The sequence below is a fragment of the Mizuhopecten yessoensis genome, unplaced genomic scaffold (genome assembly GCF_002113885.1).
Source record: "Mizuhopecten yessoensis strain PY_sf001 unplaced genomic scaffold, ASM211388v2 scaffold2041, whole genome shotgun sequence".
Taxonomy (NCBI): domain Eukaryota; kingdom Metazoa; phylum Mollusca; class Bivalvia; order Pectinida; family Pectinidae; genus Mizuhopecten; species Mizuhopecten yessoensis.
In genome coordinates this window covers 157,493-183,459 of record NW_018404348.1, presented here as the reverse complement: position 1 = coordinate 183,459, position 25,967 = coordinate 157,493, and the positions used below count along the sequence as shown (strand labels likewise).

The window sequence follows — 25,967 nt, the reverse complement described above, 5'->3', positions numbered from 1 at the left end:
TACAGTCAATAGATAGCAGACGTGAAGGTTCATTGATATATAAATATATATATACAATGTTTTACAGTCAATAGATAGCAGACTTAAAGGTTCATTGATATATAAATATATACAATGTTTTACAGTCGATAGATATAGCAGACGTGAAGGTTCATTGAGATATAAATACATACAATGTTTTACAGTCAATAGATAGCACACTTGAAGGTTCATTGTTATATAAATATATACCATGTTTTACAGTCAATAGGTAGTAGGATTGAAGCTTCATTGTTATATAAATATATACAATGTTTTACAGTCGTCAATAGATAGCAGACGTGAAAGTTCATTGTTATATAAATACATACAGGTACACGTTGTTAAAGTCAGTAGGCTTGGTATGGTAATCTATGCAAAGTTTTACAGTCAAAAGATAGAAATCATAATGATTTATGCATATATATATATATTTAGCAATATGTTCAATTGCAATTAAGGAAATCCATTTTTCTTGAAAATTATTTATAGAAAAAAGAGCAAAGTACATCCTTAGATTTGCTGTTAATTTTTCCCAACTTAAAGGATAAGGATGGCTATTTTGCAAGTACCATGGATAAACACTGGATACATGTTATAGCTGGGGATCATAGCTACTCCGGTAGTTGTCGTGTGTTGAAGAGAAATAAGCCTACAACTTGGCTTTGTTTATATTAATTATAAAACTTAACAATCAACTTTAATTTATGTTTGCTTGATTATTCATTTTTCTCAAGTTTACTTTTCCGCAATATTTCAAACTGGTCACTATTCCCAGAACAATTAGAAACTGCTCTGTTTTCTTCCTGCAGTATCATCATCCTTGATTGTGATTCGGAAACAGCTGTTTTCTGAACAAGGAAGTTTTAACAGATTGCCAGTAATTTTAAGTGACCACTTATACAATGTGATATAAATGAATGTGAAGCTATTGTTACAATCATAGACCATTGAGCTCCCCCACGCTCCCACACAACATTCCACTACCCTGACACTGTAAGTATTAGTGTGTGTATACACAACACACATTTGTTGCACCTACTTTATATATACAGTCAAATCTGCTCAAGCGACCATCTGCATTAAACGATCATCTGTTTTATGCGACCACTTTTCATTCCTCCCGACTGTTTTTACTATGTAATGTAACTGTATTAAGCGACCATCTGTGTAACGTGACCAGCGACCACTCAATAATGACCCAAAATTACGTTAAACAATCACATTTGATATATTTTAGTGACCGTGTGCGACGAAAATATACCAAACTGTCTTTGAAATAGTTGTTTAACTCAAAATTTGTGATCGTCACCATATTTGATCAAGGGCTACTTCACGATCTTTTCACCAAATTCAGTGAACAAATTTGACAAAATTGATTTCCAAATTTATAATAAATTCATTGATGTGCAGAAACGAATAAAAAGTCATTTTTTAACTGCTGATATTGTTGATTTAGCAATGAAAATACGGACCTATATGTATCGCAGTTGAGCAAAACCATTTTGATTGGGCGAGTGCCCTGCTAGGTAATGTAACCTTTAACCCTACGATATCCTCCATCTGATAATATAAAGTTCACATGCAAGTTTTCATTCTTGAAATCGGATCTGTTTAGAGATGTTCACGACAGCACTCATCTGCGAAATTAAAATTTATTATCAGTGAACTGCGCACTAAACATGTTTTTTCTAGCACATATATTGTTTCTAATTCCTCATCAATATTAAAAGTCTTCAATAACATTCCTGAACTTCTCAATGCCAAAGTACTAACGATAATAATACCGGTCCGTTTTTCAGCAACGTGCTGATGGCTCTATTTTGGTCAATTTTTTAACTGGATTATCTTTCCAGTTTCCATCGTAAAATAAAGGAATAAATATATGTGCACCCATCTGTTGGACCACTATAGGAACCGCTATCATTTCAACAACAATATCTTTCGTAACAAGCTAGCTTAAATCATGGTAATTACCGAATATACAGTCGTGTAAGTTGAGAACTTCAACAAGTCTCCGTCGATCGTTTGTTCCGAGTGAAATGACAATTCTTCTCAAACACTCTTAGTTGTTTGTTTACTACCATAATTATCACTGGACTATTGTTTAGTTATTCACCTGATCTGTTGAACGATGTTGTTTTAAACTACCTGTGCATACATGTGTAAATGTGGACTAGGGGTGGTTATCTGTTAACAGTTGTCTGAATAAGGAGTCGTTGGGTTATAGTCGGTTGTGTAATTCTGTACAAAATATGGCCAAACTTTATTAAACTTTAATTTCCCTTTGGTGGTCGCTTAATACAGATTGCACTGTACCATGATAAGGGTGATGTACTGTATCTGTTGTAATGAGGACTCCTGTAGCCCCCCAGACATTATTTGAAATGTAACTTTTAACTCTATCGTAAAGTTTTGATGTTTAAATTTCCTTTCCAGATTCTTATGCCCCAACCATTGTGTTGGGGGCCTACAGTGATATTCCTGTTGGTCTGTTCTGTCACAAGCATCACTTCCCAGTTCACTTTAGTGACTTCTTTTCTCAACAGATTTTGATCAAACTTCATAAATGGGTCAGCTATCAAAATACTCTGAATGAATTCATGTTTCAGAGTTGCCAAGGTCAAAGTCAAGGTCATTGTCACTATACCACTCACAGAAACGTCGTGAATGAATGACACTGTAAGTGGCATCACTCCAACAACTTCATTTTTACCAGATTTTGATCAAGCTATTGCCAAGGTCAAGTATTTGAATATCATGAATTTCAGGAACCAAAGGTCAAGTTCAAGGTCACCATTACTATTTTATAGAAATTTGTAAAATGACCCTTAACTTGCATGGGAGCGTTGGTTTTCATGTCTTACAGACATTTTCTGGCAGATAGTGTTGCCCATGTCCATCGCGTCCTGTCCCGTCCCATCCATGAACGGGCATTTATGTCTTACAGACTTTTCTAGTTTCTGAACACTTTTGCTACACGTGCGCTTTGGCATTGTATGTAAATGAACAAAAATAGAGGTACCATGGAACAGCATTTGCCAATATAGGGAATAATATAAAGCAGATCTTTCAAAATGACATGCTGCATTATTAAAGGGGGATCCTACTTTTGAGTTGGAAGAAACCATCACGTCTATTCAGACGTGGAAAAATATTTGTCAGAATATTAGGTCTAACTTATGCGAGAAAGAATGAGAGAAAGAATGTCTTATTCTTAAGAAAGATGCATGCGCAGCACTCCTTATTTACCTTCACCCATCTTTACTAGCCAAGTGTTCACTTGGTGTACACTCCATTTAAGTGGAGTGTATATACGATGCAAACACTTGGCTAGCGAAGATGACCTGCACCAGGTTGCCTTATTTGGTCAAATTTGTTCTTGTGTGGCTACGTATAGCTACATTTACCAGAGGGACATCCCATTGAGGTCATAAGATACTTTTGTTTTACAATAATATATATGTATGTAGAGAATATCAGATTTACTGTTTTACTTAGCTTGTTATGATTGTGTGTTTTAAATGAATTGTTGGCTGTGGATGATTTTAAACTGAGAAACTATGTCTGTCGTTCTGATATTTAACAGTGTAAAAAATCCTCCAGTATACAACATTTGCATTGAGAATATGTGTCCCAGCTGCTATGCCATCAGTGTAATATTACACTGATGGTATAGCAGCTGGGACATTTTCAATGTAAGTGTTGTATTACACTGATGGCATAGAAGCTGGGACATTCTCAATGAAAGTGTAATATTACACTTATATTGAAAATGTCCCAGCTGCTATGCCATCAGTGTAATATTACACTTGCATTGACAATGTCCCAGCTGCTATGCCATCAGTGTAATATTACACTTATACTGAAAATGTCCCAGCTGCTATGCCATCAGTGTAATACAACACTTGCATTGAGAATGTCCCAGCTGCTATGCCATCAGTGTAATATTACACTTACGTTGAGAATGTTCCAGCTGCTATGCCATCAGTGTAATACAACACTTGCATTGAGAATGTCCCAGCTGCTATGCCATCAGTGTAATATTACACTTACGTTGAGAATGTTCCAGCTGCTATGCCATCAGTGTAATATTACACTTACATTGAGAATGTTCCAGCTGGTATGCCATCAGTGTAATACAACACTTGCATTGAGAATGTCACAGCTGCTATGCCATCAGTTTAATATTACACTTACATTGAGAGTGTCCCGGCTGCTATGCCATCAGTTTAATATTACACTTACATTGAGAGTGTCCCAGCTGCTATGCTATCAGTGTAATATTACACTGATGTCATAGCAGCTGGGACATTTTCAATGTAAGTGTTGTTTTACACTGATGGCATAGGAGCTGGGACATTCTCAATGTAAGGGTAATATTACACTGATGTCATAGCAGCTGGGACATTCTTAATGGAAGTGTAATATTACACTTGCATTGAAAATGTCCCAGCTGCTATGACATCAGTGTAATATTACAGGAAATTTAAACATCGAAACTTTACGATAGAGTTAAAAGTCTCAATGCAAGTGTAATATTACACTTGTATTGAGAATGTCCCAGCTGCTATGCCATCAGTGTAATATTACACTTACATTGAGAGTGTCCCAGCTGCTATGCCATCAGTGTAATATTACAGGAAATTTAAACATCGAAACTTTACGATAGAGTAAAAAGTTATACTTCATATTACACTTGCATTCAGAATGTCCCAGATGCTATGCCATCAGTGTAATATTACATATTCGACTCTCATATCACTCACAAAAATAGAATAATTCCTAATGATATCATAAAATGGACCATAAACCTTGCCTACAGTCTTAATAATCTTACATCTTTTAAAATCAGTGTAATATTACCCTTGCATTGAGAATGTCCCAGCTGCTATGCCATCAGTGTAATATTTTTCACTGAGCAATTGTTTATGGGTGCATTTCTTTTCTGCAGAGAAAATCTGTAACACTTCGACACACTGGGAAAACTTCCTACACAGAATTCTTGTCCAGAAGTCTGAAATTGTGCATGGAGAAAGCATATCTTCATGTGTAAAATTGTACATCAAGAAAACATGTCTGCTTCACCGAGATAACATATCTACCAATACCTCCCAGTGTACACCAAGAAAACCTGGTAACCAGTGTCTCTTTGTACAAGAGAAATTGTTAATCTGTCCATCGTTGTAACATTTTATACGCAGAAAACATGTCTGTCTGTGTAATACAGAGATGTAACATTTCGTATTGAAAATGTGTCAACTGGTTTTACACATACCAATAACCGTTGTTTCTGTAAAAACTTACTTTTATGGTGTGTTAATAGTTTTTCACTTGTCATTTCAGATATGAACATGGATCTACCAGTGAGTGATAAAGAGAAACTGGAGTTTTGTTGATCTGTATAGGAAGGAGCTGGTGATATAATCGTGTCACTTCTCATGTGACTTGGTCCAGTGTATAACCCCCGGTTTTACATTATGGGTGTTCAGACTAACACATGACATGTAGGGAAACAACTGGAAACCTGATCGGCTGTCGTTACAGCGTATAACTGTTATGATTTGGAACAGTATTTAATGGTACATTTGATTAATAAATTTGTCAGTATTCATCACACAAAAATCGTAACTACCTAATGTATCGCGATGGGGTGATCTGTGTTTGGTGGTGCTGGGATATAGTGCACCAAATGACCTACATGAAAGTTATGGGATCCAGCCAGGACACATTTGTGACCTTTGACCTTCAGTGCAATGATCAAAGATTACAACATGTCTATTTGTAATTAATTGTGCAAAGAAAATCATAAGATTTGACAGCGGTGTGTATTGTGCATTGACCAATCACAGCCCAGAATGGCCAAGAAAGGTGAGGATCGAACATTCAACATCAGTGTAATAGGACTGTCAGGCACAGAAAGAGACAAAGGTCCTGTCGGAGTAGGCAAGTCATGCCTCTGTAACCGGTTCATCTCGTACGTAGCTGACAAATACTTCTCGGACCACATCTCTGTGCTGAGCCAGAGTGACTTTGCTGGACGTGTCATCAACAATGACCACTTCCTCTACTGGGGAGAGGTCACCAAGACTGACGATGGCAACAACTTCGTTTTTCATGTCATAGAGCAAAGCGAGTTCATTGACGATGTATCGTTCCAGCCATTCAAGACAGGTCGGACTGACCCCTACTACAAACGTTGTGTAGCCACAAAAGTTCAGTCTGCAGAGAAGCTCATGTATATATGTAAAGACCAGCTAGGTATGTCAATAGTGAAATAGAAAACAAAATTTGTAACTGATGTTGGAAATCGTTTTGCATTGTTCATAAAATTCGGGAACTAACATTTTTTTCATATTTCATTAATTTTGGGGGAAAATTTATGACATTTTAGATTGCCTGGTCATTATTTCAGCTCACTTAGCCCCAAAAGGGTCCATGTGAGGTTATAGCCATGACATGGCATGGTATTTGTCAACTTTTCCTTTAAAACAATACTAGTCCACAGCAGCTGAAGGGAATTTGACTAAATTTTGTAGGGATCATTCATGGGCCAAGAGAAAAAATCCTTTTCCTTCAGTATACGTTAAGGATTTTAACCAAATACCTAGAATCAAGGTTCATAGAGAAACCTTTGGCCAAGAGGGCTCAATATTGTATACAAGTTAAAAGGTGTGCCTTCCTCGAAAGGATGAAGATCCACACTATAAAATCCAATACACATATATAGTAGGCATGATATGAACATTCTCTTAATATATCATTTACCTCAAAATGATTTAAAAGATAATCTAAAACAATTTTACACAATACGTGTATGATCATAGATACAGCACAAACAAAATGATACTACATACTACAATTACCCAATGTAGATCTCAATGAAATTTGTCCTGGTTTAAGTCATGACACATTACTTCTGTTGCAGTACTGATATGAAAATAAGGAAGCTATTCATTTTTGAGCTCTCTCATGATCAACATAAGTGATGAATTTAAACGATAGTCCTAAGTCCTTTACTCATAGATTTTGATGGGACTCTGGAAAAACCTGAAATTTAAGAAGGAAGGGCTCATATAGTTGAATGATTTAGTTAAAAAGGACTCATAAAAACAAAATGTGGATTGATCACTGATTAAGGGTCTAGATTTCTCTTTTCAAATTTATGTATGTCCCACTGTGAGGCTGTTTTGTTTTTGTATAAATAAGTCTGTTTGTAAAATTGAATTGGGAATCTAATAAAGATTTTCTGGGTTTTTTGAGGCGATGAAGTAGTTATAACTACATCAACCCTTTTTACCACTGTAGACCATTATGGACTCATCCATATCAATGCAAGGTAAAGTCTACTAAAGTTACATAGGAGTGAAAGGGTTAATAATAAATTTGGGTGGGACAGAATTTTAGACAGAATTTCAAAGGCTTTAATTAAGTGTAAAATAAGACTAATAAGTTGAATAATATTTTATTTCATTTGTGGTTTTTAAAATAAATAATGACCTGTAAGAAACACTTGATAAGTTCCTACCTTGAATAATAGCTATCCACCATGTGATGGTGTAGCCTGTCAGGTATAGCTGTAGTAATAGCTATCCACCATGTGATGGTGTAGCCTGTCGGGTATAGATGAAGTAATAGCTATCCACCATGTGGTGATGTAGCCTGTCGGGTATAGATGTAGTAATAGCTATCCATCATGTGGTGATGTAGCCTGTCGGGAATAGCTGTAGTAATAGCTATCCATCATGTGGTGATGTAGCCTGTCAGGTATAGCTGTAGTAATAGCTATACACCATGTGATGGTGTAGCCTGTCAGGTATAGATGAAGTAATAGCTATACACCATGTGATGGTGTAGCCTGTCGGGTATAGCTGTAGTAATAGCTATCCATCATGTGATGATGTAGCCTGTCGGGAATAGCTGTAGTATTAGCTATCCACCATGTAGTGATGTAGTCTGTCGGGTATATATGTAGGAATAGCTATCCACCATGTAGTGATTTAGCCTGTCGGGTATAGCTGTAGTTATAGCTATCCACCATGTGGTGATGTGGCCTGTCGGGTATAGCTGTAGTAATAGCTACCCACCAGCTGGTGATGTAGCCTGTCAGGTAAAGCTGTAGTAATAGCTATCCACCATCTGGTGATGTAGCCTGTCAGGCATAGCTGTAGTATTAGCTATCCACCATGTGATGATGTAGCCTGTCAGGTATAGATGAAGTAATAGCTATACACCACTGTAGTAATAGCTATCCATCATTTAGTGATGTAGCCTGTCGGGTATAGCGGTAGTAATAGCTATCCACCATGTAGTGATGATGTAGCCTGTCGGGTATAGCGGTAGTAATAGCTATCCACCATGTGTTGATGTAGCCTGTCGGGTATAGCGGTAGTAATAGCTATCCACCATGTATTGATGTAGCCTGTCGGGTATAGCGGTAGTAATAGCTATCCACCATGTATTGATGTAGCCTGTCGGGTATAGCGGTAGTAATAGCTATCCACCATGTGTTGATGTAGCCTGTCGGGTATAGCGGTAGTAATAGCTATCCACCATGTAGTGATGTAGCCTGTCGGGTATAGATGTAGTAATAGCTATCCATCATGTAGTGATGTAGTCTGTCGGGTATAGATGTAGTAATAGCTATCCACCATGTAGTGATGTAGCCTGTCGGGTATAGCTGTAGTAATAGCTATCCACCATCTGGTGATGTAGCCTGTCAGGCATAGCTGTAGTATTAGCTATCCACCATGTAGTGATGTAGCCTGTCGGGGATAGCTGTAGTAATAGCTATCCATCATGTGGGGATGTAGCCTGTCGGGTATAGCTGTAGTAATAGTTATCCACCATGTGGTATAGCTATCCACCATGTGATGGTGTAGCCTCTCAGGTATAGCTGTAGTAATAGCTATCCAGCATGTGATGGTGTAGCCTGTCAGGTATAGTTGTAGTAATAGCTATCCACCATGTGGTGATGTAGCCTGTCAGGTATAACTGTAGTAATAGCTATCCACCATGTAGTGATGTAGCCTGGCGGGTATAGATGTAGTAATAGCTATCCATCATGTAGTGATGTAGCCTGTCAGATATAGCTGTAGTAATAGCTATCCATCATGTGGGGATGTAGCCTGTCGGGTATAGCTGTAGTAATAGCTATCCATCATTTAGTGATGTAGCCTGTCGGGGATAGCTGTAGTAATAGCTATCCATCATGTGGGGATGTAGCCTGTCGGGTATAGCTGTAGTAATAGTTATCCACCATGTGTGATGGTGTAGCCTGTCAGGTATAGCTGCAGTAATAGCTATCCACCATGTGATGGTGTAGCCGGTCAGGTATAGCTGTAGTAATAGCTATCCGCCATGTGATGGTGTAGCCTGTCAGGTATAGTTGTAGTAATAGCTATCCACCATGTGATGACGTAGCCTGTCAGGTATAGCTGTAGTAATAGTTATCCACCATATGGTGATGTAGCCTGTCGGATATAGCTGTAGTAATAGCTATCCACCATGTAGTGACGTAGCCTGTCGGGTATAGATGTAGTAATATCTATCCATCATGTAGTGATGTAGTCTGTCGGGTATAGATGTAGTAATAGCTATCCATCATGTAGTGATGTAGCCTGTCGGGTATAGATGTAGTAATAGCTATCCATCATGTAGTGATGTAGCCTGTCAGATATAGCTGTAGTAATAGCTATCCATCATGTGGGGATGTAGCCTGTCGGGTATAGCTGTAGTAATAGCTATCCATCATGTGGGGATGTAGCCTGTCGGGTATAGCTGTAGTAATAGTTATCCACCATGTGTGATGGTGTAGCCTGTCCGGTATAGCTGTAGTAATAGCTATCCACCATCTGGTGATGTAGCCTGTCAGGCATAGCTGTAGTATTAGCTATCCACCATGTAGTGATGTAGCCTGTCGGGGATAGCTGTAGTAATAGCTATCCATCATGTGGTGATGTAGCCTGTCGGGTATAGCTGTAGTAATAGCTATACACCATGTGATGGTGTAGCCTGTCAGGTATAGATGAAGTAATAGCTATCCACCATGTGATGATGTAGCCTGTCAGGTATAGATGAAGTAATAGCTATCCACCATGTGATGGTGTAGCCGGTCGGGTATAGCTGTAGTAATAGCTATACACCATGTGATGGTGTATCCTGTCAGGTATAGATGAAGTAATAGCTATCCACCATGTGATGGTCTAGCCTGTCGGGGATTGCTGTTGTAATAGCTATCCATCATGAAGTGATGTAGCCTGTCAGGTATAGCCGTAGTAATAGCTATCCACCATGTAGTGAGGTAGCCTGTCGGGTATAGCTGTAGTAATTAGCTATCCACCATGTGGTGATGTTGTCTGTCAGGTATAGCTGTAGTAATAGTTATCCACCATGTGGTGATGTAGCCTGTCAGTTGTAGCTGTAGTAATAGCTATCCACCATTTCGTGATATAGCCTGTCAGGTATAGCTGTAGTATTAGTTATCCACCATGTAGTGATGTAGCCTGTCAGATATAGCTGTAGTAATAGCTATCCATCATGTGGGGATGTAGCCTGTCGGGTATAGCTGTAGTAATAGCTATCCGTGATGTAGCCTGTCAGGTATAGCTATAGTAATAGCTATCCACCATGTGGTGAAGTAGCCTGTCAGGTATAGCTGTAGTATTAGTTATCCACCATGTGGTGATGTAGCCTGTCAGTTGTAGCTGTAGTAATAGCTATCCACCATTTCGTGATATAGCCTGTCAGGTATAGCTGTAGTATTAGTTATCCACCATGTAGTGATGTAGCCTGTCGGGTATATAGCTGTAGTAATAGCTATCCATCATGTAGTGATGTGGGTATAGCTGTAGTAAAAGCTATCCCCCATGTGGTGATGTAGCCTGTCGGGTATATATGTAGTAATAGCTATCCACCATGTGATGGTCTAGCCTGTCGGGTATTGCTTGTAGTGATGTAGCCTGTCGGGTATAGCTGTACATGTAGTAATAGCTATCCATCATGTAGTGATGTAGCCTGTCAGATATAGCTGTAGTAATAGCTATCCACCTTGTGATGGTGTAGCCTGTCAGGTATAGCTGTACATGTAGTAATAGCTATCCATCATGTAGTGATGTAGCCTGTAAGGTATAGCTGTAGTAATAGCTATCCATCATGCAGTGATGTAGCCTGTCGGGTATAGCTATAGTAATAGCTATCCACCATGTAGTGATGATGTAGCCTGTCAGGTATAGATGTAGTAATAGCTATCCACCATGTAGTGATGTAGTCTGTCAGGTATAGCTGTAGTAATGGCTATCCACCATGTGATGGTGTAGCCTGTCGGGTATAGCTGTAGTAATTAGCTATCCACCATGTGGTGATGTTGTCTGTCAGGTATAGCTGTAGTAATGGCTATCCACCATGTGATGGTGTAGCCGGTCGGGTATAGCTGTAGTAATAGCTTTCCATCATGTGGTGATGTAGCCTGTCGGGTATAGCTATAGTAATAGCTATCCACCATGTGGTAATGTAGCCTGTCGGGTATATATGTAGTAATAGCTATCCACCATGTAGTGATGATGTAGCCTGTCAGGTATAGATGTAGTAATAGCTATCTACCATGTGGTGATGTAGCCTGTCGGGGATAGCTGTAGTAATAGCTATCTATCATGTAGTGATGTAGCCTGTCAGGTATGGCTGTAGTAATAGCTATCCATCATGTGGTGATATAGCCTGTCAGGTATAGCTGTAGTAAGAGCTATCCATCATGTGGTGATGTAGCCGATCGGGTATAGCTGTAGTAATAGCTATACACCATGTGATGGTGTATCCTGTCAGGTATAGATGAAGTAATAGCTATCCACCATGTGATGGTCTAGCCTGTCTGGTATTGCTGTTGTAATAGCTATCCATCATGTAGTGATGTAGCCTGTAAGGTATAGCTGTAGTAATAGCTATCCGTGATGGAGCCTGTCAGGTATAGCTGTAGTAAGAGCTATCCATCATGTGGTGATGTAGCCTATCGGGTATAGCTGTAGTAATAGCTATCCATCATGTAGTGATGTAGCCTGTAAGGTATAGCTGTAGTAATAGCTATCCACCATGTGATGGTCTAGCCTGTCGGGTATTGCTGTTGTAATAGCTATCCATCATGAAGTGATGTAGCCTGTCAGGTATAGCTGTAGTAATAGCTATCCACCATGTAGTGATGTAGCCTGTCAGGTATAGCGGTAGTAATAGCTATCCACCATGTGGTGATGTAGCCTGTCGGGTATAGCTGTAGTAATAGCTATACACCATGTAGTGATGTAGCCTGTCAGGTATAGCGGTAGTAATAGCTATCCACCATGTGGTGATGTTGTCTTTCAGGTATAGCTGTAGTAATAGCTATCCACCATGTGGTGATATAGCCTGGCGGGGATAGCTGTAGTAATAGCTATCCACCATGTGGTGATATAGCCTGGCGGGGATAGCTGTAGTAATAGCTATCCACCATGTGGTGATATAGCCTGTCGGGTATAGCTGTAGTAATAGCTATACACCATGTAGTGATGTAGCCTGTCAGGTATAGCGGTAGTAATAGCTATCCACCATGTGGTGATATAGCCTGGCGGGGATAGCTGTAGTAATAGCTATCCACCATGTGGTGATTTAGCCTGTCGGGTATAGCTGTAGAATTCTAAGATACCTTGACCTCACTGTAGATGCATTTAAATACATTCTTCTGGTTTTGTCTACTTACAGGTATGGAAACGGACAGCGCTTATGAACAGAAACTAATGCCGGAGGGTAAACTAAATATTGATGGTTTTATATGTTGTTTCGATGTAAGTCAAGTTCAACAACGGTCTCTGGAACAACAAGTGGAGTTTGTTACGTTGTTATTAAATGGTGCAATAAAAACTAAGAAACCTGTTGTGATGGTGACGACAAAAACGGATGAGGCAAACGATCGTTATGTGAAGGAAGTGGAACGCCTCTTGTCGAAGCGGGAGTACAAGAATAATATTCCCCTTGTGGGGACGTCGGCGCACGAAAACGTCAATGTAGAGCAGGCTTTTTTGACACTGGCTCACATGATTGACAAAACTAAAACAAGACCAAAAATTGTTCAATTCACTGAAGCTGTTCGACAGCGGAAGGAATTACTTGATGTGGCAACAGAGGCTTACCGGAGTCTGTTGCGCAACAATGTGATTGACCCCAAGGCTGTATGGGCACCCTCACGCAAAAAGTTGGAAAAGGAGTCTGACTTTTTACATTATATTGAGCATTTTGGAACGGACTCTGCTCGTAAACTGTTCCGACTACACATCAAGCACCTGTGTGATGAACAAATACGCAGGCGGGAGAGTCATTATCTCCAAAAGCTACCGGATGTCCTCCAACACTTCTTCCCAGACCTCAACACCATCACAGAAAGGTTAGAGGTCACAAGCTTACGATTCATACATGAGGGTTCAAAGGCATTAAGGAAATGTCCAGGGGGTCGGAGATGTACTAACCAAGGGTTGTGTGTTAGGGGACATCATTCAGATACTCAGGATTACATGTGTTCTAAAAAATGTCTTTGAGGTCAGGTCAGAGCCTCCTAAGTGAACATAAAGTTTTTTTTAGAAAATGTTTTGTCAAATTTCAAAGTTAACATCTATCTATTATAATGGAAAAAGTGGTGAAAAGGTGAGGGAATGGGTGTTTCTTTGTCAAGAAATGTATCTTGACTAGTAAGTTCAAGGAAAATGTTTACCTTAGGTGCCCGCCATCTGTAGAAAAAAACGTTTTTCCAAATATTTCATTAATTTAAAAAAAAAAAAAATGAAACTGAAACTAATTAAGCTACAGGTGTCGGGATTCAAAATAACCATTCGAGAACAAAAACAACATAGAAATATGCAAAAATATATATAAATTTTCAGATTATTTTCCCAAAAAATTGATGTTGAAAATTTGTGTTCAAGACTTATTAAGCAAACATGTACAATAAGCATGCTTAAAAGAAGTGGGTAACTATTTAATATATATTTGTTCATAACGATGACATATTATGCAAAGATACGTATACTGTACCAAGGTATATCAACTAAGCTGTGGCGTTCCTTAGACCAAAATCTTCATTCTAATATTTATGACAGTATTCATAACTGCTGTACATGTTTTGTCCTTGAACTTGATGCTTTACTCTATGATAGAATGATTTACACATGTACCAAATGCAGCATTGTAACTTATATGAAACTTTTGAAATGGTCCTATTATTTCGTATGTGATATGTTATACAAGACAGTGTATGAAGAAGTATGACTGTATGACGGGTATTAACGAATACTTGAACATGTTAACAGCTGGACGACATGTCAACGGTATATCCTACAACACCCAGACTTTGATCAGTATTTTGTGGAGGTGTGTTATGAAAATGACAGCTGGAAAACAACTCCTCATTTTGTCGACAACTACCAGGAGATACGCATCCCATATGATCTCCTATCCTCCTGTGATGCTGAGACGTGCTTCCGCAACCACTTTAATGCCCTGCAAGCCCAACACAGGAAGCTTCAGTATGTATCGCAAGTGTGGCATTGTGTCTGGCTTAATTTTCTCTGTAAAATAACAGGGATCAATGCAGTGTTTATAGTCGCTAAAAATTCAATAAATATTCAAGCAATTTAACTGTTTACAAATTGAATTGCATTTACAGTAGAAAAAAGCTAAAAAATATTATTATAAAGTTGGTTTTCATTAAAAGTGAAGATTTGCCATAATAAAATTTTGAACAATTAGAAAACACAACATCCCAGTGGACAAGTGATTGGGGATTACTAGAAAAATCTAGAAAAGCTAGTGTTTCACAGCAGTGCACAGGTTGTAAAATCCATTTTCCTATGTTCATCAGTTTCTGAAAATGATTTATAGATTTTGCATCACGACCAATGCCCATGTAATAATTTTCTGCTGATTAAGTCCTGGGTTTATTATAGGTGTTGCCATATCAATGGTGGAGAAGAGCATCTTCTTGTACATATTATCTCCTGTGGTTTTTCCTCTCTATTCTGATGGCATGCACTATGATGCTGAACAAACTTGTCTGTCCATCGTATTGGTACAATAAGGTCAAGTTAAACACATGCTTGTTTGTTATAGATTAAAGAGACAGTTTAAAAAGCTGTTGGAGGACACTCCAGAGGTGTCGCCAGGCAAGTCATTGGAAGAGACATACATTTCGTTTGTGGGCAAGGACTGTTACATTGATCTCAAACAGTACGAACGTGAACAGGTGTTTGAAGCACACCAGAATGACCTCAAAACGGCTGCCCGTCACGATTTTCAGGAACTGCTTTGGGAGAAACTGGAGATATTCATCCACATGTCCAACACACCCAATACAATCACGCAGGAGGACATTCGAACCATAACCAAATTTATTGAGGATGACCCTCGGTAAGGTCAAATGATATATACATCTCATAGTTTAAATTCAACGGTATTTATTTTACAACTACTATGAAACAATTTCTATCAGCTTCTATAAATCAGTCTTGTTGGCATAGATGATAGTGTGTAGAGGTTCTTAATGTGGGAAGAAATGGGAGTTCTCAAATAAAACCCACGGGACGGACAGGTGACCCCATACCTTTTCATGTTCAATCTGGGAATCAAATCCAGGCTGTCTCGGTAAAGGTGAATGCATGTGCACTAGCTACTGTACCACCCAACCACGATATTGTCATAGTTTATTGAGTATTGCCACAACGTTATGAAATAGAGTTATACCTCATTAATCTGGCCATCTTAAGGCTAAAAGTAGCCAGGTTATGAAACGGCTTGATTTGTTGACATGTTTGATTATAAGAAAAGGAGATTCTCCCTCCATAAACATTGGCAAGAGGTCGGGCAAGTGTGATTGGTTCAGTAAAAGTAACAGCCTGATATTTGCATATGCTTTGATTAACTCCACTAACATCGATGACATCACACGTTTTTGTCCTGTTCACGGAAAATGTTCATACCCATCCATTGCCTGTCCACAGGTATTGTTGTCGACATTATGGAAACTTGTGGTGTTCGATAGTCATGTTATGAAATGATAACTCCAGTTTACGGGAACGATGGCTATTGAGTGGATGTCAGTGTTGACTGTAAATATTAGTGGATGACAAAGTCCAGAATACAAACCCTGGTAAGCTTGTTCAAGATTAGTTTTAGAAGCAAACACTCATTCTGCTGCAAGGATTTTATTATGGTGAAATCCTTCATCTTGCTTGCTCTGGATTGAATACCTGCTGCGAACCTGATACATGTAGTGTCAAGGTCCTAACTGTAGTCCTTACTGCTTTTTTCTATCCCCAGGTACCGTGTAATGGACCGACTGGAGGAGGAGAGAAAGGTTATCCTGTTCAATCTGCTTGGCTTCATGGAATGTCCGTCACGTGACAGGTGCTACTTCCAACAAAAATGTGCAGAAGTAGAGTTACAGAACATCTTTGAGGGCCGCATTTTCAGGTGAGATTAGTCCTTCTCTTACTCTGGACAGGTGTATCCGCACTTTTACCGGTGTGAGATTTCTTTTTCTTGCATACTAGACCGAGATATCCGCATTTCCGGCGGTGCTGGAAAATTCTATCCGACCAACCGGTCTAGATTGCTTACACGCGCAGACTAGCGGGGGAATTATAGTGACCTTTTGGGGTCACACTATTGTTCGTGACATTATTTTATGACGTTTTGGGATCAGTCAGGGTCATTGATGTAACTAACAATTGTCATCCGTGCTGCATATGCAAATGAGAAATGCGCGGACAGTTTACAATTTCACTAGAAAAGCAGCTGTTTTTACGGGTTTTAGGTAATAAGCAAGAAATATAATCCACCCCTGATGTGAGGTAAGGATAAGATAATTCAAACCCTAGGGATAAAATATTGAGCAAAGCCTCGGGTCTCCTGCTCAATTGTTTATCCCTTGGGTTAGAATTACCTTATCCATACCTCACATCAGGGATGGATTCTATTAGTCTCACCCTAGGGTCGAGACGGGGGGATTCCCCTATTCTGAATAATTCATAACAATAGTATGACGTCACTTTAACAATACATTGATGTCACGTCAACAATCCATCAACGTCACGTCAACCCTGAATTTAGCATGTAACGTTATCATTACATTGTGTATATGATACACATTGGGAGAACAGGGTAAGAGAAAAAGAATCATTCACCCCCTTGTGGGTGAGATAGGGGAATCTCAACCCTCGGGGAAAGATTCTTAAGTTGCCAAACACTCGGCAAAGCCTGGTGTTTGGCAACATAAGAATCTTTCCCTGAGGGTTGAGATTCCCCTATCTCACCTCCAAGGGGGTGATATATTTTATTATTCTTTATGATCAGTCAATCTGAAAAAGGTCAATCTAAGGTCATCTCCTGTCAGCTGACACTTCACTCATTCTTGGGTCAACAAATTATGTCACTGTTTGTCTTGTTAACAGAGACTTAGTGGCTCTCGGTCGGTAGAGATTTGTCTTGTCAACAGAGACTTATTGACTCTCGGTCGTTAGAGATGTGTCTTGTTAACAGAGCCTTATTGGCTCTCGGTCGTTATAGATTTGTCTTGTTAACAAAGACTTATTGGCTCTCGGTAGTTAGAGATTTGTCTCGTTAACAGAGACTTAGTGGCTCTCGGTCGGTAGAGATTTGTCTTGTTGACAGAGACTTATTGGGTCTCGGTCGTTAGAGATGTGTCTTGTTAACAGAGCCTTATTGGCTCTCGGTCGTTAGAGGCTTGAACTGGTATTTCTGGCAAAATATTTTCATTCGATAAAGAAAAATATTGTTCTGTCTTTATGAAAATTTCACTTCATAGAAAAGAAAAGACTAGAACAGACGGTACAGTATAATGTCAGATAGCCCAGACTGTACAGTAAAATGTCTGATAGACCGGACTGTACAGTGTAATGTCTGATAGACCGGACTGTACAGTGTAATGTCTGATAGACAAGACTGTACAGTATAATGTCTAATAGCCCAGACTGTACAATATGAGGTCTGATAGACCAGACGGTGCAGGATAATGTCTGATAGAACAGACTGTACAGTATCATGTCAGATAGACCAGACTGGATAGTATAATGTCTGAAAGACCAGACTGTACAGCATAATGTCAGATAGACCAGACGGTGCAGGATAATGTCTGATAGACAAGACTGTACAATATAATATCTGATAGACCAGACAACACAGAATAATGTCTGATAGAGCAGACTGTACAGTATAATGACTGATAGACCAGACTATATAGCATAATGTCTGATAGAGCAGACTGTACAGTATCATGTCAGATAGACCAGACTGGACAGTATGATGGCTGATAGACCAGACTGTACAGTAAAATGTCTGATAGACCGGACTGTACAGTATAATGTAAGATAGACCAAACTGTGCAGAATAATGTCTGATAGAGCAGACTGTACAGTATCATGTCAGATAGACCAGACGGTACAGTATAATGTCACATAGACCAGACTGTACAGTAAAATGTCTGATAGACCGGACTGTACAGTATAATGTCAGATAGACAAGACTGTACAGTATAATGACTGATAGACCGGACTGTACAGTATAAGGTCGGATAGACCAGACTGTACAATATAATGTCTGATAGACCAGACGGTGCAGTATAATGTCTGATAGACCAGACTGTACAATATAATGTCTGATAGACCAGACTGTACAGGGACTTTATAAGACTGATTCATATTAATTGAGAATAGATGATGTCATAGTTACTATTAAAGCCATTTGTATCCGCAGGTCTGAGCCGCTCTCAATATCTGAAGGTGAGGGCTCTTTGAAGCCTCTCAATCTGGTGCTGCTAGGCAAGGCTGGCCTGGCTGAGGAATTATGTAAAGAAATCCGGGTAAGTTTTGTCATCTAAAAACAAAATCTGGGTAAGTTGTGTCATCTAAAAACAAAATCAGGGTAAGTTGTGTCTAAAAACAAAATCTGGGTAAGTTGAACCTTGTGTAAAATATAACTAATAAATGGAAATATGTGTAAAGAAATCTGGTCAAGTTGTGCCATGTGTAAAACAAATCTGGGTAAAATAAAGAAATACAGGTAAGTTGAAATATGTTTGAAGAACTACAGTCAAATTAACCTAATTAACCTATGCTCTCTGTAATGGTAAATTTTCTCTCATTAAGAAGGGCGAAAAAGGTGCAAAATAAACTGCTGTGAAAAGTACCGGTGTACAGTTTATTTAAATCATAAATTGAGCACATATATTTAAATAGAATAAAATGGGTGGGAAAGAACCCAAATTAATCCATTAATATATTAAAAAGTAATGAATGGTTCCTTATTTCTTATTGGTTGGTAAATTCAGAAACATATATTCAAGAAAATCTAGTTTTTGGCATCAGTAAATCTATAACACACACATAAATGCTGTGGTCCTGTCACTGAAAAGTGCAGAAAATGATGACACATGGATTTAGTATAACAGAGATGTTATATTGACAAATTGTCTACATGTTCAGTTACCTGATCAGGACTTCCCAGAAACTGTTTGTGAAACAATTACATATATAAAAAAGGGTTGTGTGCAAAATATATTGAAAGCATGATATTTAGGATAATGTTTAATTGCATTTCTGAAAATATTTTAACTCTCCCAAACTAAAAATTCTTTCTTCATTTATTTCAGAATATGTGCAATCAAGATATGTTTCCTTATCGAAGTGCTGTGTATAGTTTAGATTACAGACCAATAGAGGAAGATGTTAGTTTAGAATATAACTCTTTTGCTACTGCAAATTTTAAACCACATGGTAAGTATCTTGTCCAGTTTCCTTGACTTTTTGTAACATACCGGTATATCTTACCTTGTGTGATCAATACAATCAGGATCATTTGTTGTAAACAGCATTGTTAAATAAGGATTTCAATTTCATACTGTATTAATCAGACATAATCTATATTACAATTTTACCAGTGAAATATCAGGAATAACCATTTGATAAAAAGCTACATGTAATGTTACATATTCACCTGTGAGGATATCACTGCAGTGTTGTCCGGTCCGATACACTCTATTTACTGCGTAGATTTTCAGTTTAAGTTCAGATGAATCAACAGCAGGATATCTATGTGGTTGTTTTGGTACACCTTTGCAACATATGATATGGTATTTACATAGCTGCACCATTGATAACATCATTTGGAATCTTACCAGATAAAAGCAGTAAACAGCAGAATGCTATTGTGCTACTCCATCAAAGTGGCTCTCTGCCTTTTTGTCAGGTGTGACGCCATTAGAACCTGATGTGAAATGTTACACTATTAATTCACGCACTTTTCTAAAGCAGCAGTTATTTTTTAAAAAGCAATAGAAAGAAAATTTAATTGTTTTTTTTTCCATTGAATACCATATATATTTCACCTGTATGGCAGTATAAACTGAAATTTTTACTGAAGCTTTTGCACTTGTGAAACATATAGATATCCTGACTTACTGGTTGAGTATATATGGTATTAAATGGGAAACCATCATACAGTACGTAATAATGTTGCAGGGTGTCTGTGTGTGTACAATTCACGAGAATCGCTGGAGTATGTGCGCTCTAGTCTGGAGACAACATTACTGGCAGATCTGCAGCGGGAGGAGGACCAGACGTTACACGGTGTGCCAATCATCATCCTTCATGCCTTCAATCCTGAATGTACGGAGAAGGAACACATCATTCTGTCTCACAAGGGACAGGAGCTGGCACGCAGGTTTGGACAAAGACTGACCTCTCTTGTGTTAATGACTTAATAGATATTCCATCAACTAGTCCCAGTACCTCTCACTTGTCACAGCCTCTAGTTAGCTAACCTCTGCTGATCAACTGCTAAGTTGTAATTTCATTGGTCAATTGTTTTACTGACCAATGCTTCACTGACCATTTATTAATTGGTCAACAGCATAACTTAACCCTTATTTTTCAATGAGGTAAATCTCTTCATAGACTGTTCACAGCATAACTAAACCCTTATTGAACTATTAAGTAAATCTCTTCATAGACTGTTCACAGAATAACTAAACCCTTTTTGAAATATTAAGTAAATCTCTTCATAGACTGTTCACAGCATAACTAAACCCTTATTGAAATATTAAGTAAATCTCTTCATAGACTGTTCACAGCATAACTAAACCCTTATTGAAATATTTGGTAAATCTCTTCATAGACTCAAGCTATCTGACCTTTCACTGGTGAAATACTTGTAACAGGAAACTCTTAATTGTACATTATTTGATCAACTGACATTTATGAGTTTTAAAAACATTTGAAAATGGGTCTGTTACTGATTGTATCAGCATACAGATGATTTGATGCAATGTGTAGCAACACCATAGTGTAAGTGTATTTTTGATGACATATTTGAAAACAGGAAAGCATCATTGCCTCTCTCCCACCATGTATTTATGATAAAAACCACTGGGCTTGTGACCTAAAGCCATGATAAAACTCAGTACACATACATGTTTTGATGTTGATAACCTCATCATCTAAGACATCCAAGTAAGTTTAAAATGTTTGTGCAGTTTTTGTAAAAAAATTGTTATGTACCAATTTCAATTTGTTCTTAAGATGATCAAAGTTACTTCCAAGTTTTGAGTTTCAAAATTGCTCGTTTCAGTTTGCGGTGCGAGTTTAAAGACATTCCAGTGGAGGATGACCTGGAAGATCACGGTTTGAGGTTCTCACCTGTACAGATAGAGGAGTCGCTGATAATGGTGGTTCGTGGATCTGGCCAGGCTAGCTCATCACGGCCATGCTCTGAGGACCTAGAACCGGATCTACGGTTAGTTCTGTCTGGAAACGTACTCCTCGATACTCCTCGATATCCAGGGGTTATGCTTACTTATGGTCGCTGCACCCCTGGAATATGGCATAACAAAATTTAATGTAGCTAGCTATTTGATTGGTCACAGGTAAAACAAACTTACCAATTGCTGGGCTGATACCCGTCCTTTGTAATTTAATGTAGCTAGCTATTTGATTGGTCACAGGTAAAACACACTTACCAATTGCTGGGCTGATACCCGCCCTTTGTAATATAATGTAGCTAGCTATTTGATTGGTCACAGGTAAAACACACTTACCAATTGCTGGGCTGATACCCGTCCTTTGAAGATTACAGAGGAGCGTCACCCGACTTCAAAGACAGTCAGTTTTACTGTTAGGCACCTGCCAGATTCTTGTGATGTACATCACAGGATCAAACTAGTCTTGTCTCATCCACATGGTGGCACACACTGAGCCTTCCATTTTGCTATGACATATTCTAGAGGTGCAGAGAGCGTAAATGTGAGCGTAACCCCTGGAGTATCCAGGATGGGTAAACATGTGACATAAAGCAAAAGATCATTACACAGACTTTTGACAATCTGAACTACTTGCTTTCCAAAGGCTTATATACAACAATAGAATAATATCCAGAAATCATAATCTTCACTCCTTAAATATTCAAAATTTGCTAATTGAAAGTTTTTGAATCGATAACCAAATTTGAACTAACTTTAGCCATGTGTTTATAGTTACCAGTAACCTATTTGCTGATCGTTTCATTTTTTCAACAGCAAAAATGTCGTGAATTTCACTCCTTGATTACAAAATAAAATTTAATCTGTTATTTGAAAAAGGTTCTTTAAAGTTTGGTCAAGCATGTATTATTTATCATTTATAGTAACAATTCAAATAAACCTAATTTATAAGATAAACATCATTAAAGGATTATTCATATTTTACCTGTTGAACAGTGATGAATATCGTAAGTGTCTCTCAAATTACTGTTTGTGTTGTATATAGTTACATGCTATGATACACAGCCTGCCCCTGATGCTGAGAATTGAACCAGTAGCCGCCATCGTATATTAGTTACAGTCAAAATAATCGTGGGTTGCCGAGTGTTCTGTTCTGATGAAGTAACTTGCTACTACTATGCTAATCATTTGATCCCATTTTAGTCTCTACTCACAGTTTTATGTATGTTTCGTTCTTCAGGATAGGGATGTGTCTTATGTGTGGCGACCCTTTTGACTGCGAGATCCCTCTTGGGCCCCTGCTCAACAGTAACCCCACCCAAATTGACATTGATCCAACGAGCTCCATGTACAGCATCACCATGGAAACGAATGTTGACAACAGTCCAGATTTTTCCAAACAGAAAATTGAGATCTGTATTTCTTCTTACCACAATTTTGTGTCCAAAATGTTCAAGGATGACGAGGACTACCACATGTTCCATGGATTCATACTTGTGTTCTCCACCAAAAGGAAGGCCTCTTATGCAACCATGAAGTGAGTGCTTTCTTACAGTATTTAACTCAAATTCTGGATTATTACTCCTAGTTACATTAGAAATAGACTTATCCCACTAAATGTGTGTTCTAAATTTTCATTAACCAAAGCTCCCACTGATTTTTGCAAGACTTACTTTTTCCTATGTGTGCCAAGCCAAGTAAGCGTAAATGTTGAGAAAAATGTAGTGAAAATATTTAAAAAAAAATAAACACATAATATCAATGATAATAATAATAAAACTATGAAAAATTATGTTTTGAATTTCTAGTAGTTGTAAAACATGATTAAAATTACTTTTGTCAGAACAACTGGTGAGTTGAGTAATATGAAGTAAAAGTTGTGATAATTTGTCATTTATTTTATCAACGAGTTCAACAACTGAGAAATGAAATGGAGGATAGATTGTAATACAGTACCAATTACATTTGAAAGTTCATTGTAATGCTTCATGTTTACATTTAATGAACTTGGCCATTTGTCATGATGCGAGCTTGCTTGATTTCCTATCCCACTGAAGTCACAAGGTACAAAAATTCATGTGTTGAAAAATAGAATGGATTTCTTTTTGGCTTTTGCCTAATGTAGAATAAATCATTACATGGTCTTTTCAATAATCAAATATTTATATGGCTTTATGTGGGCCTGGTATAGATAACATGTAACCTATTAATGCTTCAGGGCGTTTGCTGAAAGTTTGCGAAACCAGATGCAGGTGCTGCCAATCCTGATCCTAGCAGTCACAGACAGTGGGGGGTCAGCTATCTTCTTCAAGGATGAGCTCAGTCAAATCCTCATTTCTGAAGGCAACCAGCTGGCCGACTTTCTTGGTGGGGAATTCAAAATGACTACTGCCAATTTCCAACAGCAGAGTAAGTGACACGTGTGATTTAGAATATTTAATGCGCAATAGTGTCATTTGGGAATAAAAATGTTTTCAAAACAAATTGTCCATGACACATTTCATTAAAAGATGTTCAGAAGAACTTTCTCGTTTAATTATTTGATTCCATTTTCATTTTTTTTCTGGGAACATTTCCCTGTTTGCGATGTAATGAAGGAAAACATGCATGTACAATTTGAATGGAAGTTTCTTAGAGAACTTTATATTATTGAGGAAGAAGAAGTTTTTTACTGAGATGTTGCAAGATAGTATTATGTGAAACAATTCTGTAGAAATATAATGGCAGGAATAGTTGGGATAATTGATTGGTATAATGTGCTTCTTTAAAAAAAAGGAAGTGTATTCTATATCTGTTGAAAAGCTCTTGTATATTTAATCTGATCTTTTACTATGTTTAAAAAACTTTTTTTTTTTAAATTTCCATTTCCCGTTTTCATTGAAGACTGAAATCTTATTATAATAACTGAGTGGTTATGTAATAGTGTATTCAGATGAATATTTCTTGTTCCGTTTATATTCCAGCTCCCATCTACATCCCGTTTTTTAAGGAGGCGTGGTACAAGCGTGAAGTCGTGTCAGAGTCTTACTACAGTGTACCCAGCAGTCCTCCTGCATACGGCCAAGCCTGCCATTCCATCGACCCTAAACGCCCCCCGGCCCCTCTGCCCCGCCCATTTGACATCTATCCCACTGCCAAAAGCAGTACTAGTAATAGGTAAATACTGAGATATTGTGGTTTATTAACAGGGCTGTCATTAAAACAGCTTAACAGTTTATGTATGTTTAAACATTTATCAACTTTTCTAAGAAAAAAATTAAGTAAACATGATATTTTGAGACTTTTTGTAATACAAAGCTTATAAAGAATTTCTGACTATTTATCTTAAACCAAAATATTCTTATATTTTGACACTGTTATTATACCAAACATCTAAAAAAAGTATTTCTGAATATTCATCTAAGTCAGACATCCCTTTCTATTGAAACTGCTTATCTGTTGGAATATTATGTATCCCCCTCAATTTACCAATATAGAATCATGTTACAGCAATGTAAAATCTCATTTACTAAAGTATGGCCTGAATTACCAATAAAAAACTTCACCTAACTCTAGTCCAGATATTTAAAAAACTTTAAAATGGTGTTTGTTTAGACTGAGTATTTGAATATCAACCTCATTCTCACTCTGTATAATTATTCTGAAACTTGCTGATGTTTGCTTCATCAATTTCATATGTAATGGAAACTTAATTTAGATATTTTATTAAGTTGTTTCTAGTACTCGGTAATTGTTAACTTTTGTGAATTTAAATCCTCGAAAATGAAAGTATAGTGGAGTACATGAATAACTTTCTCATTTATTAGCTCACCTGGTCCGAAGGACCAAGGTGAGCTTATGCCATACCGTGGCGTCCGTCGTCCGTCCATCCGTCCGTACGTCAACAATTTCTTTAAACGACTTCTTCTTCTTAACCACCGGTTGGAATTAAACTAAATTTGACTGGAAGCATCCCTAGGTGGTGGGGATTCAAAATTGTACAAATGGTGGGGCTGACCCCCCAGGGGACTGAGAGGCAGGGCCAAAAGGGGTCAATTTGCCCATATTGCTTTAAGCGACTTCTTCTCTGGAACTAAGAAGTGGATATCAACCATATTTGACTGGAAGCATCCCTAGGTGGTGGTGATTAAAAATTGTACAAATGGTGGGGCTGACTCCCCAGGGGGCT

General features: G+C 38.1%; 1 protein-coding gene across 1 annotated transcript in view; it reads left to right on the top strand.

The window, feature by feature from the left end:
- Positions 1 to 25,967, top strand: part of LOC110444335 (rho GTPase-activating protein 190-like) — a 97,817-nt gene that overhangs the window by 19,371 nt on the left and 52,479 nt on the right. Inside the window, exons 2-13 of the mRNA XM_021488722.1 lie at positions 5,365 to 6,279; positions 12,745 to 13,423; positions 14,343 to 14,558; positions 15,142 to 15,438; positions 16,348 to 16,500; positions 18,802 to 18,907; positions 19,697 to 19,820; positions 20,565 to 20,766; positions 21,673 to 21,837; positions 23,040 to 23,336; positions 24,018 to 24,208; positions 24,763 to 24,955. Coding sequence (XP_021344397.1) covers positions 5,877 to 6,279; positions 12,745 to 13,423; positions 14,343 to 14,558; positions 15,142 to 15,438; positions 16,348 to 16,500; positions 18,802 to 18,907; positions 19,697 to 19,820; positions 20,565 to 20,766; positions 21,673 to 21,837; positions 23,040 to 23,336; positions 24,018 to 24,208; positions 24,763 to 24,955 — 3,026 coding nt within the window. The 5' untranslated portion in view covers positions 5,365 to 5,876. The remainder of the gene's footprint in view (positions 1 to 5,364; positions 6,280 to 12,744; positions 13,424 to 14,342; positions 14,559 to 15,141; positions 15,439 to 16,347; positions 16,501 to 18,801; positions 18,908 to 19,696; positions 19,821 to 20,564; positions 20,767 to 21,672; positions 21,838 to 23,039; positions 23,337 to 24,017; positions 24,209 to 24,762; positions 24,956 to 25,967) is intronic.